Source organism: Aythya ferina, assembly GCF_964211825.1.
Source record: "Aythya ferina genome assembly, chromosome: 4".
NCBI lineage: Eukaryota > Metazoa > Chordata > Aves > Anseriformes > Anatidae > Aythya > Aythya ferina.
In genome coordinates, this window is record NC_140300.1 from 60,890,046 (window position 1) to 60,908,189 (window position 18,144).

The 18,144-nt window shown below is 45.6% G+C and overlaps 1 protein-coding gene across 2 annotated transcripts in view; it reads right to left on the minus strand.

Moving 5' to 3' along the window:
* The window catches only part of SLC20A2 (solute carrier family 20 member 2), a 54,911-nt gene that overhangs the window by 22,852 nt on the left and 13,915 nt on the right, over window positions 1–18,144 (minus strand). For both annotated transcript variants that reach the window (XM_084516609.1, XM_084516610.1), the window contains exons 2-4: window positions 7,029–7,579; window positions 2,723–2,863; window positions 1,399–1,484 (exon numbers count right to left, since the gene is read on the minus strand). In XM_084516609.1, coding sequence (XP_084372735.1) covers window positions 1,399–1,484; window positions 2,723–2,863; window positions 7,029–7,317 — 516 coding nt within the window. In that variant the 5' untranslated portion in view covers window positions 7,318–7,579. The remainder of the gene's footprint in view (window positions 1–1,398; window positions 1,485–2,722; window positions 2,864–7,028; window positions 7,580–18,144) is intronic.

Below are 18,144 nucleotides of genomic sequence, written 5' to 3' on the forward strand. Positions count from 1 at the left end.
CCATGGGTTATAGCTTCAAGTCTGCTGCAGACCTGCTGGCTTTAATTCTCACACCTGGGGGAGGAAAGCTTCTTCCTCTGAGTGTTTTCCTTCACAGGGGGCTGTTCTGGTTGCCACATCGAGCATTTTACCTGAAGCTAGCACATGGCTGTGCCTTGCTGTCCGGCGCAGAGCTCAGAGGTGGGCACAGGAGGCAGGCGGCCACCATGGCCTCGTGCCTCTGCTGCTTACAAGCTGACGGCGCAGCGGAAATGCACCATGCAAAGCGTGGAAAAAGCCTTTGTGAAGAGAGAGCTTTGGCCCTTTGACAGGCTCCGTGTGGTTGGGAAGAGCCTGGCGAAACCAAGGGCTGGTTAGTCAGGTTTTGTTTCTTGCTGCCACGAGCAACAAAAGGCAGTGGAGAGTAGGGTGCAGTGGCCTCACGCCACCCTATGCAGGGGCATGCGTACAAGGGCACATTTGTGTGATTCTGATAATCAATTTCCTAAGCTGTTAGGTTTTGAATGTAATAGAGGAACTTTTTTCCCTAGAATATCTCGTCCTTCATGCAGCTTGAGTCATTTTAAATTCAAAGCTGTGTCCGTTCAGACTTATCATCTGCTTCTATCACTGACATTTATTTACATCAGAACTAAAGAACGATGAAGCTGGGGTTACAGGTGGTGTTATTTATAGCAAAAGAATTAATTCCTCATCTATTTAAGTTCCCTGTATAACCACTAACATAGTGTCCCTTATTTTAGGTCCTTGTCATGTGTCGTACCCCCCATTTTAGCACGCTGAATGGTGCGAGAGAAATAGAAAGAGCAAATAAAAGTACTCTGATTTCCAGCCCTTGCAGGGTGGCAAGCAAATCATCATCTACACTGGAGACAGACAGACTGATGCTACCTCAAAGTTGCCACTTCTGACTGAGGTCACTAAAACCCGATAATTTAAATTTCTTGAGAATCTAGGAATACACAGATGCCTGTCTTCTAATATCTCATGCACTAGAAAACCAAAGCTTAGAATTTCTGTGAAATATTAATGAGAGTATCTCCCAGTGAGGAGTATTCTTTTTAAATAACAGTTTGAATTGCTATCATGAGGCTAAGTCAAGGCCAAGAACTTTGTGCTAATAAACCAGCATCTCAGTGTATCATCTTTCAGTGAAACATAATCTACGGTATCAATTAGCTTCTGATGCACTTGCATAGCACTTTCTAAACCTCAAATATGTGTTTTGTTACTTACTCTGAGCTTTTAGAGCAAATACAGCTAGACAAAAAATGACAGGTCTCCTATCCAAAAAGCAAGCCACAGACTTTCAACCCTGTGGAAATGCCAGCACTCAAATGACAGGCTAGAACACAGTCTTCGTAACAAGCGTTCATTAGAACGGTGAGATTCATTTACCTTCTTTAAAATGAAGAATCTAATCAGCACAAAGAGTATTCCAGACATCAAGCCAGACAGCAGTGGGGAAATAAACCAAGAGGCAACTGTGTTGAAAAAAAAAAAAAAAAAAAAAAGAAAGAAAAGAACATGAAATATATAACATACTTGCATAATAGTTAAGCAGCTAGTGGTCAGTGAGCAATGTGTTCAGAATGGTTCTTGTACTGCACATCTGGAAAGAATATTCCAGATATTTACTTATAACTGGTGCAGCTCAATTACCACTGACACTCATGAAAGCTAAAGTAATGCTTGGCACTATTAGAAACGTCAGCCAAAACATTTCCAGATAATTGTGCAAGTTTAGTTATCAAATTAATCAGGAAAATTTCTTCCTGGCTGATGCAGAGCGGGCCAAGAGAACCCCTGTCATTTCCTAATCACCATGACTCTGAGTGGTGCAAGCAAGTGGAAATAATTTTACCCTGTGAGCAGCAGGATGCCATGCTGCTCACAGGGTAAAAGTCTTGATTTCCAAAATGCCACAGAAGCATCCACTGCAGTGAACAATGTGCATAAATTTTTTTGCGGGCAAGATTTGCAAGTGTTCAGGACTGATTTAACTGAAGTGGGTGGCAAAACTCCCACTGATTTCAATAAAACGGGATTAGGGCAGCGCTCTGGAAATCTTACCCAGAGTGATTTATTGTTTGTGACACAGTTAACAGATTGATTCTGCTGTCATCTCAGGCTTGCTACAAACTTTATTTTACTTTTGACAGATTTAAAAGAAAAGAACGCCTTACTCTAGCTTCTCTAAAGCTCAACTCTATTTCCATGCCTTCAACCCCAAGTGCTTTTAATGCAGGGTTTAGGCTGCGTCTTGGGTTACAAGGCTTACAAAACAATACAGAAACCTCCCTCACATCCCCGCTTGGTGATGCTGACCGTGGGAGGCTGTGATTTAAGCATGTGCTGCGCGCCCAGCATTCGCCTCCCTGGTGCTGGTGGGTGGAGAAACATGACGGTGGGCACTCACATGATGGCTAGCGTCGCTCAGGGTGAGAGTGAGGTGGTATGAGCTGCCACAAAAAGAATTGCAAGAGGAGTGTCACCTTGAAGCACGTCTGGGAGGCACCATGTCTCCTCTTCAACTTACTGCTGGGGAAGCACAACTTGTGTTTTACCCCTTTCGTGGCTAAAATGCAAGTGCTGCAGCCCTTAGGTAGAAAATAACTTAAGAAGGGAGTGCTACCAGCACAGGGCACATTTCTGAGAAAGCTTCTGCAGTCAGCGCACGCTGTTTGACAAACCCTGCCGCATTAAAGGAAATGGCAATTACCAATCTTGACAAGCTGCATCCACTGGACTCCCTGTGTGCCAATTGCGACGAGGGAAAAGCCAATTGTAGCACCTACGATGCAATGGGTCCCCGATATTGGGAGTTTCAAGAAAGATGCGATCAGCTGCCAAACAGCAGAACCTAGAAAGTGAAGGAGGGGGGAAAAAAACACCAGCTGTAAACAACAATAGTAACAGTAGTGTCACACAGAAAATTCTTAGCCATGTACCCACGTTCTTTTACGAGCGCTGCCTACGCTCCACATGCACAATGGAGATCTCCCAAAGAGAGTTTTGTTCCTGCTCCGTCTCTAAAAGCAGACACTGTGACAGTCTAATAGCAGCTTTGAACACTCCATCTCCTTTGCAATTTTTTTTATTACTAAAGCACTTAACGCTGCACAACGGGTCTGCTCTTTTTTGAAGGCTTTCACTATTTTTCCCTACTTAGCCCATCAGACTGAATATGCAAACAGCTCCTGGTTTCAAGCTCAGAAAGCTCATTAAGCTTAGAAAACCTCATTCCTGGGAGATGAACCTGGAAGCCTCCAAGAGATCAGTGTCAGGAGAAGTGTCACAGTTTCACCGACACACTGCCCATGCTCCTGAATTCAGATGCTACCAGGAAAGGGCTCAAATTCCGGCCCAGGGAGTATTTGCGCCTCTTCTCAGTGGTACATGGCCACTGTCCAGAGTCCTCTGCAGGATAAACAGAATGAGGAGGGTGAGAGGATGCTCTCACCACCTTCATTTGCAGCACCGGACAACTCAGGCTGTGGAAAAAAAAAAAGAACCCTAGCATCACAGAGCAGGCCTTGTATTTTCAGTAGTTGGGTCAGACAGACGGCTGCTGGATGCCCAGCTCCATGCCTCAACCCAGTTTCACACTGAAGCACTGAATGTCCTAGAAGGACTCAAGTTCCCTGCTCCTCTCGTGTGAGGAGATGAAAATCATTTTGGTGGAGACTCGGGTTTTCTGTTGATCTCGCCCAATAGTAGAGGACTCTTACTATCTCTTCTTGATCTTGAGACTTCATGGTCTTGAGAGGAAATCTTTGTGTGCAATCAAGCTGCAGTGAAAGATCCTGTAATTTCAGGCTCATGCCACCAGTGCCAACAGACCTGCAGCAGACATGGGTGACAAAGCCAGGCCACTGAACACACGCTCTCACTCAAATCCCAGCCTCCATCCTCAGCCCTACCAGGAGAGGATGGCTTGAAGCTCTTGAAACGGAGCCTGGTTACATACCAGGGTACAAAAGCAATAAAAAAGAGCTGCAGTGAAGTTTTACAGCTCCACAACACAGGCATCAAGAAGAGAGAGAACAAGGAGCCAGTTCCTGATGCCTCCTGAGCCTGCCCAATGTCCCTTGTGCAAGGAACTGAGCAATACCGCAGGGGAGGCATGGCAAGGGAGCAGCACTGGCAAGAGAGGCTGGTGAAGACAGATGGGAAGATAAAGAGAAATGAAGAGAAGAATGCTAGGTATACCTATAAAAAAGATTCAGAGGCTGCTTTGTCACTTCAGACAAGCTGTTGTAAGGTCAGCTTTCCCCCTTACAAATACCAAACTGCTCAGCCTCGCCAGACCAACTTGCTGGCATCGTATGCAGCTAGGTTTGGAAGTCAACCAGTTTGTAAAACTGCCCTCTCCTGGGGCACTGTCCCAAAACAACTGGTACTCCTATCGCTATCGGAAATTCTAGATCAAACAAGGAGCACCTGCTCTTTAATTTTTTGGCCTCTCTTCCCCTACGCTAAAATAAAAATAAGCACACTTCGAAACCTTTGACATGAACTTAAGAGACCAGCAAGTGGAAGTGAGGTGAAAGGGAAAACACGTGGTAGCATCTGTAAAGAGCCAAGTGAACAGATAGATGTCAGCCACAAATAGGTAATTACAGAAAAATCCTTTTTAAAAAAAAAAAAGAAGGAAAATGCATCCAAGTCACAAAGTGCAAATGTGTGGTGTTTTTTTTTTTTTTTTTTCTGGGGGGAAAAGAGGGAGCATGGAGCTATTTCTTACTTAATCAGCTTCATCTAGAACACAAACAGAAGGGAAAGTGGTGGAGGACTCAGATGGTCTGAGGAAGACAAGGTGCGGTCTAAAGAAGTTTAAGTGAGAAAAAAAATACATAAATTAAGCCAGAGGAGAACTTTCCTCTGGGGCTGGAAATACCCAAAGCCAGGCACCTGAACTATCAACACCAGGCCTCAAGTCATCTGTGGTGTAAAATGTATGCTCACAAGCTCTGCAAAGCCAGCCCAGGAGCCAGAAGGCTCGCTAGAGTTTGTCCTGGCCCCTGACACAAATACTCCAGCACAGCAGCACCTTAAAAGCAAGAGTCCCCAACCTCCCAGCGCCCAACAAACCGTTCGGTAGGTCTCATTACAAAATGCTAAGCTGCAAAATGTGGGCACAGGCTATGTCATCCCCAGACCATCCCGTTGCTCCCTGCTTCCTTCTCTCTTACAGGAGGTGCTTGCCCTGAAAATCACCGCCTGCTGTTTGCTGCAAGCATCAGAAGATCTTCCAGCAACATCTGGAAAGAGGACACTGCGGCTGGCGGTCCCTTCCAGACTCACTGAAGCCTCATCAAAATTCAGAAGCTAACTCATGGAAACATGATCACGGTGCGTGAGAGAAAAGGGGGGGAGAAATGCAGAGGGAAAAGAGAACGAGGAAAAGAAAACACACAGGAAGGCCCAGAGAAAACACAACAAAAACATCCAGAGAAAAGCTGGCAGTGGATTTGAGGGGAAAAAAATGGAACCTGCAGTTTGTAACTTGTGCTTAATTCAGAGATTTAAAATGTGGAATTTATTCCTAATGCCCTTACTGGAGGGAGGGAATGCAACTGGTCATGAAGTTCACACAGCCTTATGTAAATACACATGCAAATAAGTTGTTTTCTTTGAGCTTCTGGCCAGCTGCCTCCACAGGGGGGATGAGGGACGTAAAACTTTGCCCTGATGGGTTCAGGACATCGTGAGGAGATACAGGAAAGGGAAAGGACCCTTCCTCCTCAGGGGATCGCAGGTGCTATAGAGGCTGTGATGGTCAGAAGAGGCAGGGCACTTACGTTTCTGCAGGCATGCACCAGTTGGAAGTGACGGAGCTATCTCAAGAAGCACAGAGACACACCACCCGTCCCACAGCTCAAGGGACAGACCAGCAGCCTGCAGCTGGCCCCGTGAGACGTCAAGGAAGGGGAGCCCAGGGGGAGCCCAGGGGTGCTGATGCTGCTTGGAGCCACCTGCCCTGCGTGAGGAGCCTTTGGGGAGCAGCCGCGGTACCGGCAGCAACCTCCCCTCTCGGCTGGGGAAGGGAGAGGGGAGAGAGCTTCTTCCCTCTCACGCAGACAAAACCACCTCAGACTAGCCCAGAAACCGGCGCTCAAAGCCCATCTTGATCCATTAATGGAGAAAATAAAGAAATGAAGAAATGGGAAAGTAACCACGAGCAGCATGGACCCACCGATTTTGCCCACAAGCTCTGCCTGAGGACTTTGGGGAGAGCGTTTGCTGCTCCCCGCAGCCTGCCCTTTAAAAGCAGGTCTGCTATTGATCCTTATGGGAGCTCTCCAAATGCTCACAAAGCCCCTTGCACATAAACAAAGGAGAAATACCAAGGCTTAATGTTACTTACCTCAGAATATGCCATTTGTTCTAAACGAGATTAATTTAACTGCAAACAAAGGTGCACAGAGTGGACACGGAGGTACACAGAACTGCTGCTGGCTTGAGTCAGACAAAGCAAAAATACCTTAAATGTGTGACTGTCTGCCCGTACTTCTCCTTTAAGTTTTGTCAGGGGCCAGGGTTAAGCACATGATTAATTGCAATCACTCAGTTAGACAACCAGTTTAAGCAAATACATTTGATTTCAGTATTTTTTTTAAAACTATTTAAATAATTCCTTTTAGGACTTATTCATTGCAAACTGCTATTTCTGCAGGATCTTCTGTACCGTCGTAAAAAGGGTATGCTGACTTATTTTCCATTTACAATAAAAACCTCCAAAATTATTTTTTTCAGTACCCTAGGAATATACATATATATGATACATTGCATTAAACATTTTTTTTTCTATTAGTTAAATGGCTGAACAGCTGGAAAATATAACTAATTAGAAGTGCTTTAAAAAAAACAGGAGCCTAAAAGGGGAATACAGGCCCCTGTATTTGCACAAAACCAGACAGGCATGTCCACAAGATGGGAAGATTTAAAGTTAATTAAAATATTCACAGTGAGCAGGATGACAAACACACAGTGAATTTTACTTGGAACAGGAAAGCATTACTTACCAACCATGGCACTAACTTCTCCTGCCATCAGCAGCGGCTCGGAGCCGTTGTACAGGTTAACATCGATTATACCTTTCCGGATCGTTTCTCCTACTTTTGCTCCCAGCAACACTGAACCAGTGGTTTCAAAAACTGAAGCCAAAATGCAAGCCTGGCGCAAAGTCACTACACCAGATCCCACAGCAGTTCCGAAAGAATTGGCAACATCATTTGCACCGACCGAAAATGCTAAAATAAAAGCAATGATAAAACCCACAATGACCATCCACAGGTAATCATCCATTGCCATCTTTCCCCACAGCGTAGATCAGTTTCCCCTTTGCAAATAGTTAATAGTCAAGGCTGGAGGGCACCGTAACGGATTTGGAAAGCAGATTTCTTGTAAACAATGAGTTCTCTCTGGAAAGTGCTGGGTAGTGTTAGAATGTGAAGAAACTGCTAACTGCCGATTTTCACACTACTATAAATACTGTTCATTTGCCTGCTCTCGGTCAGCAGTGAAGCACATTCCATATTTTGCTCCCAAACTGGTACAGCAGCGATGACCTGTCCTGCAAAAGAAAGAAAGAGAAGAATTAAAAAAAAAAAAAAAAAAGGAGTTCTTGGCGGAGCCCATCTCAGTGCGTGTTTTCAGTAGTAAACAGATATTTTAACCCACTAACGGTACCCTCCTTCAGCACGTGACTGTTCTAAATCATAAAGCAATTCAGAAAGGTTAAAATTAGGTCACCCCAAAAGCAACTCACTTCCTGCAGTATCACTGCCTGAGAAAATGTTTTGGTCACTTTGAAAGGATTCAGCCAGGTTGGGGTTTTGTTTGCGTCGCATTCACCAGGCAGTGCGATTAGCCCCCTTTCTAAGAGGAGGATTCATTTCGGCTCTTTGCACCAAGCGAGCGTAGAGCATGCAGGACATACAGGCTGCACTATGCAGCCTGACTCCCAGCCCCTGTACATTGCTGTTGTGTTTTGCCAGCTGTAGCCAGCGATGCACCCCCTTGAAAAACGATTTTATCTAGATGTTTGTCTACAGAAAACACTCTGAAGAGCATTAATATTCATATATCGCTGTTATTACATTCCAGGCAGCAAGAATACAATTCTCTTACAGCTTTACAGTCACTGAAACAGCACAATGATCATAATATATAGGTCTATAGGCATACATGGTTATAAGTCTAGAAAAAAAGTGAATAAAAAGTTAAATCATAGAATGCTTTGGGTTGGAAGGGGTCTTAAAGTTTAAGCTTTCAGCTCTTTCCTATAGATAGTTACCAATTACTACTAACAGGCACATTATACTCAAACCATTTTTATACATATCTTCTAATATTTTTTGATGGTTTAATTTTTACAATGTCCTCTGGAGCTATGTCTTAATTAGTCTTTAATTAGTTTAATCTGAAAGATGAGAGAGATCTTTAAACCAAAAATGCAGAGAGAGAAAAGGGCTTTAAAATATAAAAGCTTGACCAAACAAAAGTGCATATCTCGATCTCTAGGTCGACAAGAGCCATTAAGTATATTTATATAAAACAAAATAAAAAAAAAAAAATCCCTTTTCCATGATGCTATCACCTACCTCTCTTTCACTGCTAAGAAACAGAGGCAGTTAGAAACGAGATATACCATTTTCAAGAGTGTGTCAGGAAAAAAAAAAAACAACACACTATTTCCTAGACTCAGCTCAGCCAGACGGCATGAATCCTGCACATAGTTGTCTCCCCCAAGCTCTTTATCTTTATGTAGGCTGTCATGGACACAAAGCATCACTGAACCCGAGCCGGATCCTGCTAAATGGAGCGACCAAGGCTGCTAGAGGCTGGAAGAGCTGCCCCAAACACCCCCGGCTGACACAAATGCATCTGCCTCGTCCACGGGCTGCTGCTCTTCCCCTAGCAGCCACCACGAAGCTACCTCGTGCCACCTTCTGTCTTCCCACCCGCTCTGTTTGGCTCCAGAAAAGTGCCGTTTGGGAGGTGGCGAGGGGGCAAAGGGACATCCAGCAGCAAATTCCCAACATCATAAGAAGCATTTCAGGAGACCTGGGGGACATCAGATGAAAAACACCAAACCCAGCACGTATGCCAGTCTCTCCTCAGCCTCATTCAACATAAACCCATCACCCACAGCTCAAACCAGGTGGAATTTCTTTTGATGACCCCAATGCAGTGTAGGTCTGTGGTGGAAAGGAACAAGGGTCTCTGAAGAGGACGTCCAAAACCTTGGACATAATGATGAAATGCAGAAAATTAAGAGAATTTGCATATTCCTGGATCCTTGAGAACAACCAAGTGGAAAACTTGCATTGATATTAAGTAATTGTTCCCTGGATAACCCAAAAGCTCACGTCAAGGACTGACATTTTCTCCAAACGTACATGTCGAGGATAAAAGATTACCCTCCTTTCCCCAGACTCCAAAGAGGCTGAGCAATTGTTGCTCCAGTCATTTCCAGATATGGAGCAGACATCAACCCCTGAACAACTTGCACTCTAAAATAACATCTTGGAAGGTCTTAACTGCTGAAAACATTTGTGTAAGGATTTTTATACTATGAGATAACATGAGAAAACGAAGCCCCGATGCATTTTTCATGTTTGAAGACTTGTTGCCCTTGTATAATTCATGAGTGCTCAGCCCCGTGAGTGGGAAAGGACTGGAGAGAGACAGAGAAAGGCTAACGATATTTGGAAGAAGTAATTCTAGTTTGTGCTTGCCTGCCTGTGAAGGAAGCCAAAACTTGGACGCCAATGCCTGCCCCATACCCCATGAGCCTTTCCCAACCATCCTAGCTCAGTGCACGGTGAGAGCCTTGTTACGTAGGTTGCTTCAGATGTAACCACAACAGAAAATGTGATTACTCAAGATAAGGTGTTGATGAAGCAGTGGCTTGAGTGTTTCAGACTTTGGCCCCGTGTTTTCAGGTGATTGGGAAGGATGTCAATAGCCCAGCAGTACAAGGACTGACTCCCTGCTGCCTGGGCTGGGGACCATTGCTTTGAAGTTCTCTGCAAGAGTGTGAGTGTGCAAGCCTGAGGAAAGAGAAGCATTTTGCCTTACTCTGTTAAATTCATTCATTAAAAAAACTCTATTTATGTATGTCATGTTGTCTCCAGGAGATAGTGTTGGACCAGGCTCCTTCCTTGGTGATGGAGATTCATGACCAAATTTCTTACCCTTGGATTTGCACAGCAACTTGTTCAGGTTACCCTCTGTGCCTCAGTTTCCTCTCCAGAAACTGGGCAAACCTGCCTGAAATCCACACACGCTGCAGTTACGAGAGCCCTGTTTCCTTCAGGCCTGCAGGAGGCAAGCAAACCCTTTCTCCCAGCAGGGATGTCCTCTCCTCCACCTACTGACCAAGCTATTGATGTGCTGCAGTGACCTGATCCCTTGGACGAGGGAAGGCACAGGGGCTGTGACACTCCCCACCACAGCAGAGCTCACAAGATAGGGTTTGTCCGACCCATCTCTCTCCTCCAGCTTCCCGAAGAAGCCGCCAAGCCACAAGGCTGCCCTTACCAGCCTCCCTGAGGGAAGAAACGGAGACGGGAAGCGTGCAGGCATGGTCACGGGGGCAGAAGGAGCTCCTAAAACTCCTCTCGAAGGCCAAAGAGTCTCCCAAAGTGTGCTGGCAGGGCTCTTGGCACAGGGCTCGGAGAGGCAGCTGCCCGATCTCCCTCCTTGACAGGGGGTACAGGGAGGGAAGGATGCCTGCGGCACGGAGCCACCGCTCCTGTCACATTATGCAAGGTGACAGTTCAGCACTAGGAGGCCCAAGGAGGCCCTCTGCCAAAGACTCCACTCGTTTGCACCAGGGGCAGGACACGGCAGCACCTTGTCTTGAACACGACCAAAATCGAAGTGAAAAGAGGAAAGGGAATCAGCACGTTTGGGAACGAGCAGGCGGGCAGCACTCAAGTGGCTAGGTGTTACTACTTTCCCCCTAAGCAGATGTTAAACATTCAAAGAAAAAGGGGAAAAAATAAAAAAAGGACGCATCTGCTCTGCTGTGAAAGTTTTCAGAAATGCAAAATATCCTGCAAAGTAGGCCAGTGACTAAATACAGACTAAATCTTGTAGCGTGCTTCTTTCTGGAGCCCAAAATACATCTGGCATGCTCGGGCACGCTGAGCTATGCCCCTCATCACCTAATCTCACCCGCGAGCCTGCGGTATTTCATGCTGCCACTGGGACGAAAAAGAAATGGGGAAAAAAACGTCATGCAGGGGTGACTGACAGATCACCGGCTCTTTGCACGAGAGCTGCAAGTCCGTAGCCTGTCGTATTCGCCTCACACCTCATCGACATGCATCTGCGAGTGCCAAATGTGGTGAAGGTGCAAGGAAATCCTCTGCCTCACCTGCAGGGCCGGCTGTGCTCCCCCTCTGGATGCCAGGCCTCGGGGGAAGCGCTGCACCTACTGGGAGCTATGTCAGCATTAAAGGGGGGCTTTTGAGCTCACATGGTTTTCTTAGGATCGATAACTGGCGTGGCGTACTCAGCTGGGTTGTGGGTTGAAGCTTTGGGCTCGGGAAGTGGATGTGGAAACTGAGAGAACTCACACCTCGGTGAGGAAAACCTGATTTTTGGCAATTCTAGGCACGTCCCCGTGTCTCCCTGGCAGACGATCCAGACACCCCCCGTGACTTCAGTTTGCTCCTAGCTGCACATCTTCTCAGGGCTGTGCCGAGACGAGGCGCTACCCCTTCCTTCCCTGGGGGAGAGAGCAGAGCAGCAAGCAGGTGAGGAGCACCTCGGCTCATCCCAAGCGACAAGCAAGTCCGCAGGAAAGCGCCAGGAACCAGGAGATCATCTTAGGACATGTTTATATATGGGCATCCACCAAGGGAGCTATTCCGGAAACTATTCACAGCACACTTCTAAGCACAGGCAAGATTTTTAGTGAACAATTGACGTGAAATCGGAAAGATAATGCTGTCAGCTCTTATTTCGTAGCCAGCTTGCTGCTGAAGAACCACCTAACAACAGTGACGAACGATTAAATAAGAGCTCGGGACTAAGTTCAAAGTCTGAGGAAGCAATCCAAGTGCATTACCCACCGGCAATCCAACAGGGTGACAGAGAGGGAGCAAACAGAGACCTGATAAGCGCCCTTTACTCTTCTCTCTTTTGAAAACCAGGGAGGAATCCTCTGCATTCACGCACAACATGAAAACACACAGAAGTCCTGCTGCAAGCAACCCTGCACCTCTCCAAAGAGCCCCACGCTGGAGTTTAAAACTTCATCCTGCTGCAGACAGGACAGGGATTCAGCGAGTTTCCATTTTCAACCATTGTTTTTTTTGTTTTTTTGGTTTTTTTTTTCGCTGTTGTTGCCCAAGTATGAGCAAAAAATCAAAAGGCAGCAGCTAATTTGGCATTTCTAAAGATAACTATTACAACTACTCCACTTCGCATTATGACAAGAGGTATGGGGGAGGACGATCTCCTCTCCCCTGCAGTGCTGAAGGCAGCAGACATTTCCTTACCGACAGCCACATTTAATTCGCACCGACAGGACCTTCACTTCCAGTTACCGGTGGCTGAAAAGTCTGTCTCAAATGCTTACCACACTGGAGCTTCCGCGAGGTTATTCCACACCTCCCAAATTTTTGTACGCCGTGCTTTACAGCAAACCCATTTGCCAGGCTTCCCACCTATGCATATAGGCACAGGGATCTCCTAAATTCATACCAGCTCTGGCACTGCAGCCTGTTGGTACTAAATACAGCGCTGCACAGAAATCAGACCTGGTTCATAAGCAGAGCTCCTGGCACAGTTTGCAGAAATAGTTCTTATCTTTCCTAGTTTCTGCTCGGGCCATAAGGTTCACAAAGTATCTGCTTGAAGCTACTAATATTACATCTGCGATACGAAAGGTGGTACAATTCAAGCGGTTCAAGACGAAGAACATCCCTATATGGCTCTAAATTACATGCACAGGGCTTGTCACACGGCCAAGCGTGATGCAAGTTTAATACTCCAGGACACAAAAAGCACCCTCGACTTACTTTAAAAAATTAATTACCGCATACGCAGAAGCAGTTTTTGTATCAATCAGTTCCTATTTTAACACGGCCGTGATGTGTTTGTGCATACTTGGCACTAGACCCGACATGGAAACAGCTCTGAAGTTCGCAGCTTTCCAGCGGCTCCTATCAAGTTTAACACTGCAGAGAGCGACTGTCACCTTCAGCTCCCGAAACTTGCAGGGGATGCTTCATTTTCCAAGTCCCTATCAACCTCTGTTAACACCGCTGAAAGGTCAAAAATGCAGATAAAATACTTAGGGGGAAATCACGCTGCCAAAAACTTTCACTAAAAGCACAGACAGCAGTCATGCTAAAGCAGCAATTCTACAAACCAGCAAAGCGAGCTAGGTAAAGTATCAACAAGTACTTGTTGTTCATCTGCTGATAAATATCTTTTTCTCTAACTAAAGTACAGCTTTATCCTTCAGTGACTGAACAAAGTCCTTCTAAAATGCAAATGTTTTTTATGATTTCTAGGATCCATTCAGAAAAAAATAAAAATAAAAACAAGTGCTTGTGGCTATCAAAAACACATTTATATACAAGAAAGCCAAGCACAGACATCTTCACAACTCACCCAGAATCTAAAAGTTGTTTCAAGAGAAACAGGAGCTCAGATCTGCCAGCAGCTTGCCTTCCTGAGTGCAAATAGAGGCTGAAGTCTAAAATAGATAGCCTATCGCTCAGCACAGCCACATCTGAGCATGCAAACTTCCAGAGGGTATAAGGAGTGCTGCGACTTACACGGGCAGTCCTCAGGTCAAACTCTCGCTGGCACAGGGGAGCCCACAAGACAACACCGAGAAGCATCCGCGTGAGTCCAGAGCTGCATGCGGGAGGTGGAAATCTGCCTCCTCTTAAGCAAGGAATTCTGCTGGGGGTGGGCACTGATAAAACACAACACTGCGTCACGGCTGCTCTCGTTAGGCAAACCAATCCAAGGAAGCTCATATTAAAAGCAACAAAATGCTCTCTCTCTGTCTCTCTCTCTCTCTCTTTTTTTTTTTTTCTCCCCCCTTTCCCCAAGCACAGGCATAGACGAGCTCTCATTTTTTTACCACGAGCAGCAACCACTGGGTGTTTTGGCATGATCAGGTGAGCTCTGAGAAGCACAATCTCTCCTCTTTGCAAGCACACCAAACGTACAATTAATTCAAACAAAGAGCATTTAGCAGTAAGGTATGCACATCCGATCTGGGAAAGATGTTGCATGCTCGTTACTTTACCCTTGTCAGTAGAGGTCTCACAGGCTACGCAGACTGCAGAAAATTGAAGATATGCACAAGTTTGGGCTGGAGTGATGCCTAAGCAAGCAACTTCACTTACAGAAGTTCAACCTAAATTGGCCAATCAAAATTCCTTGAACCACTTTCTTTTGAGCGGGAAGCATTTTTTTGTGTGTGTCAAGGCAAAATTAATGTTTGTCTAAAAGCACCTACATTAAATATGTGCTTTAATACTGAAGGATACAATTAAAGCTTTTTATTCAGCTAAAATAGATTTAAATCAAAACTGCATTGTCATGGTTTTAAAATCTGGTATATATACTTACTGGAGCAGGTTTCTGATGGCTTTTCATATTTAACATTTTTCCTGAAACTTTTAGGTTTTAGTACATTCCAAGCCACTCAAAGCCATGGCACCGAATTCAAATATAAGCTTATATCACTAAATTTGCAGTGTTCTCCACATTTCAGAAAAAAAACAAATCATTGATTTAAACTTGTAAACACGAACTTGTAAACCTATTTTTCCAGTATGAATAAAGTCATAATATTACTTAACAAAGAGGTAAAGGATTTCTAAACTGGTTAAGCTCAGATGCAGGTCACATTCAAGGATAATTTGTTAAATCTGAAAAGTCGTTTTATTTGTTAAGAAAACTCGCCTGGATTAGTAAACCTACATCATCTTCTACTGAGAATTAGGGCAAAACTCCAGCTAGAAATCTCTAATGCAGAAATGACATTAAGAATCCCCAATTTAAAATAAATAAATAAATAAATAAAAGAATGATGAATATCAGGCCATGATTCTTTCTAAGAAATGCTGACTGTTTACCAAAGGTCACCAATGGCCACAAAATAGAGCCCAGGAAGTTCCGCACCAACACGTTCTTCACGGTGAGGGTGACAGAGCACTGGGACAGGCCGTCCAAGGGAGGTTGTGGAGTCTCCTTCTCTGGAGATATTCAAGGCCCGTCTAGACGCCTACCTGGGCAACCTGCTCTGGCAGGGGGTTGGACCCAATGATCTCTGGAGGTCCCTTCCAACCCCAACGATTCTGTGAACACCTGCCTGCTATTAAGTTTGCCCTACAGTGGATAACTTTGTACAAAGCTCAATCTCCGAAGCCTGGCTGTAGGCTCTCCGCTTGTTGTTCTGTAGCAGCTGGTGAACAGGCTCAGCAGATTTAGGAAAGTGAGAGAGGCTGGTGCTCTGGCACTGGTTTTCCCTTGTTCACAACAGGGAAATGTTCACACGTTGACAATGAGTAGATTCACCTTCCCCTGCAGGTCTAACCACATCCTATTTTTTAACAAGCCGTGCCAATCAATTCAAGTGAGAGCAAACCTCATTGTAAACATGAAGTCAGCCTGTATTTATAGGTCTGGATTCCAGGGCTTTAAGGAAGTGAATAAACAAACACGGAGCACTTATTTAACTTCATGAAAGAACTCAAAATATTATTTCACATTCTGTTTATAGCCGACATGCTGTTGATGTCTGGCTTGGTAAAGCTTGAATGTGAACGTTCAGAAGCTCTGGACCCACCCTAGCTCTCCTTAAACTACCGCTCACCCAGCACAGAGCATCTAGAAGCATGCAGATACAGGTAGAGAGGCTTTCCAGAGGGTAATCCATCCTTGGCTGGGCTATTTCATCTCCTGCACAACCCAGAAGCTGCCAGCCCACTCTGTGGGAACCATCTCGGACCCGAGTGGCCAACAAAGTGGAACCATTTGGGTGCCGCTTCCCACGAGCCAGCCCGACCACAGCAGTGGTTTCTTCTTGACCTAAACTTCAGAGCAGAAGCAAAGGATATAATAAGCAGAAAAGGAAAAAAAAAAAAAAATCTTTCAAGTTTTTGTTCTGCTAAATCAGCACTGTGGACCTCAGGCACGGGAAAAGTCAACCCAAGATCGGTTGACCGCTAAAAAAAGTTACAATTTGGGATACCACTAAAGAAACAGGGAAAGGAAAATTTATACGACCACAAAATGAATGAGGAGGATTGGCTTTTGGCAATGGTGGCACCAGTTTGGTTCCCAACAAAACAAATATTTGTAGAAATGATAAATATTACATGTTACAATCTCAATCAGATATTATAATTTCTGTTCAATTGTAATTTACTCTGCAAAGTCTACAATTGAGAGATGCCTGTTTGATTCAACAAATCCAGTGTAGGCAGATTTACATTCTGCTTTAAATAAAGTAATAGGACATGCTGATTAAAGTAATCAATTTTAAAAACCCTTTGTTTTGCCTTTCCCCATCAGCTATTTCCTGAAAGATGCCCAGCTTCTCATTCATCAGTAGCCACTAAATGAACATTAATTTGCAACTTCAGGCCACTGTTCTATCGAATGAAACTGGCTTTTTTTTGCCATTCAGTTGGGAAGGCTACATATTTAAGCGATCATAGGTATTTTATATGGCCTGAGCAGAAAATGATGGGGGTTGACTGTGATTTTCTAGCATGACAAACTGTAAGAATTGGACTCTGAATACCTGTGAACTGTGTTTGGTCAGAAACAGAAGGGTAATAACAACATCCAAAAGCTGGACAACGTTGTTCTACTTACACTCTGCCAACTGAAATAAGGTTACAGACCAGCACCGGGAGCTTTTGGGGTGTCTTTTGCATACCTACTGACACTCTGCAATGGGGAGCCACATGCAGTAGGAGCCAGGGACTTCTGGTTTCCTTGTGTTTGTGACCCTGGCCCTCCTGGGAACCAGCATCTCCTCTTGGTCTACAAAGCCAGAAGAGCAAATGGATGGCCACAAAGGAGAAGTGAAGGTGGGTGGCTCTGAACGTCTCTTCGGCAGATATCAGACCTAGAGACACTCCTGAGCGAAGCCACAAGCACTGCTCAAGCTGGAACGAGCCTGTTCTGATCAACACCTGCACATCTGCTTTTGCACGTTGGGTGGCAAGCTCCAACACATTGCTATCTCTTGGGATAATTTCCAAACAGAAAGAGTTGTCTCTGTATTTCACCATGAGGTAAACAATCTCAGGTACCATCTGGAAAGCCTGATATTGTAGATATAAAAATTAAAAAGCTGCTGGCCATCAGGGATGGACTGACACCTCCACCCTGAAGAAGCAAAAAATTGGGGTGGGCTTTCTCATGGCTCTGAACTCTGCCACACTGTCCCACAAACCTTTTCTTCCAGCAGGCCCTTGGGCTCCCAGAGTGGACAGGCCACCCCAAGGAGGAGACATCTGTTACCACGGGGCAGGGTGAGCTTGCTGTACTTACATGAATGCGCAAGGAGCCACTCTTCGTCTTTTGAGTGAGCGAGCTCTGGGAAAATGGAAAGGAGGAAGCCACAGCTGGAACTGCTGGAGGCCAGGCCTGGCACAGAAGAAGACAGAGGCTCCGGATGCTGCGTGGGCTGGGGAGCAAGGCTGTCTCCAGCCCCTGCCACAGCACAAGCCTGAGCTGAGCCAGGAGGAGTTCAAAGGCAGCAAACCCATTCTGGAGAAGCAAGGCTTTGGCCAACGCTGATTCAAGCACTGCCCCCGTTCATGCCGGGAACAGGACTTGTGTTGGCCCAGCTCTGGCTGATTCACCAGGGCCTGGGCTTCCTACGTGCACGCTGAGCACCAGGGAATGGGTGATCCACTGCTCGGAGTCTCCCTGGGCTTTACCAGTCACCTCCCCTCCCCAGCCCCGTCCCTGAAGTATCCAACGTGGGCAAGGTGCTCCCAAACGCCCTGGCTGCTGCTGACAACTCCAGCAGCGTTATTCTGAGCTAACGATGGAGCTTCGCTGACTGGATGCAGAGCACAACTGCCTCCGAAATACTCGTGGCAATTTGGAAACCCAGTCAGCGTTTTGCAAATT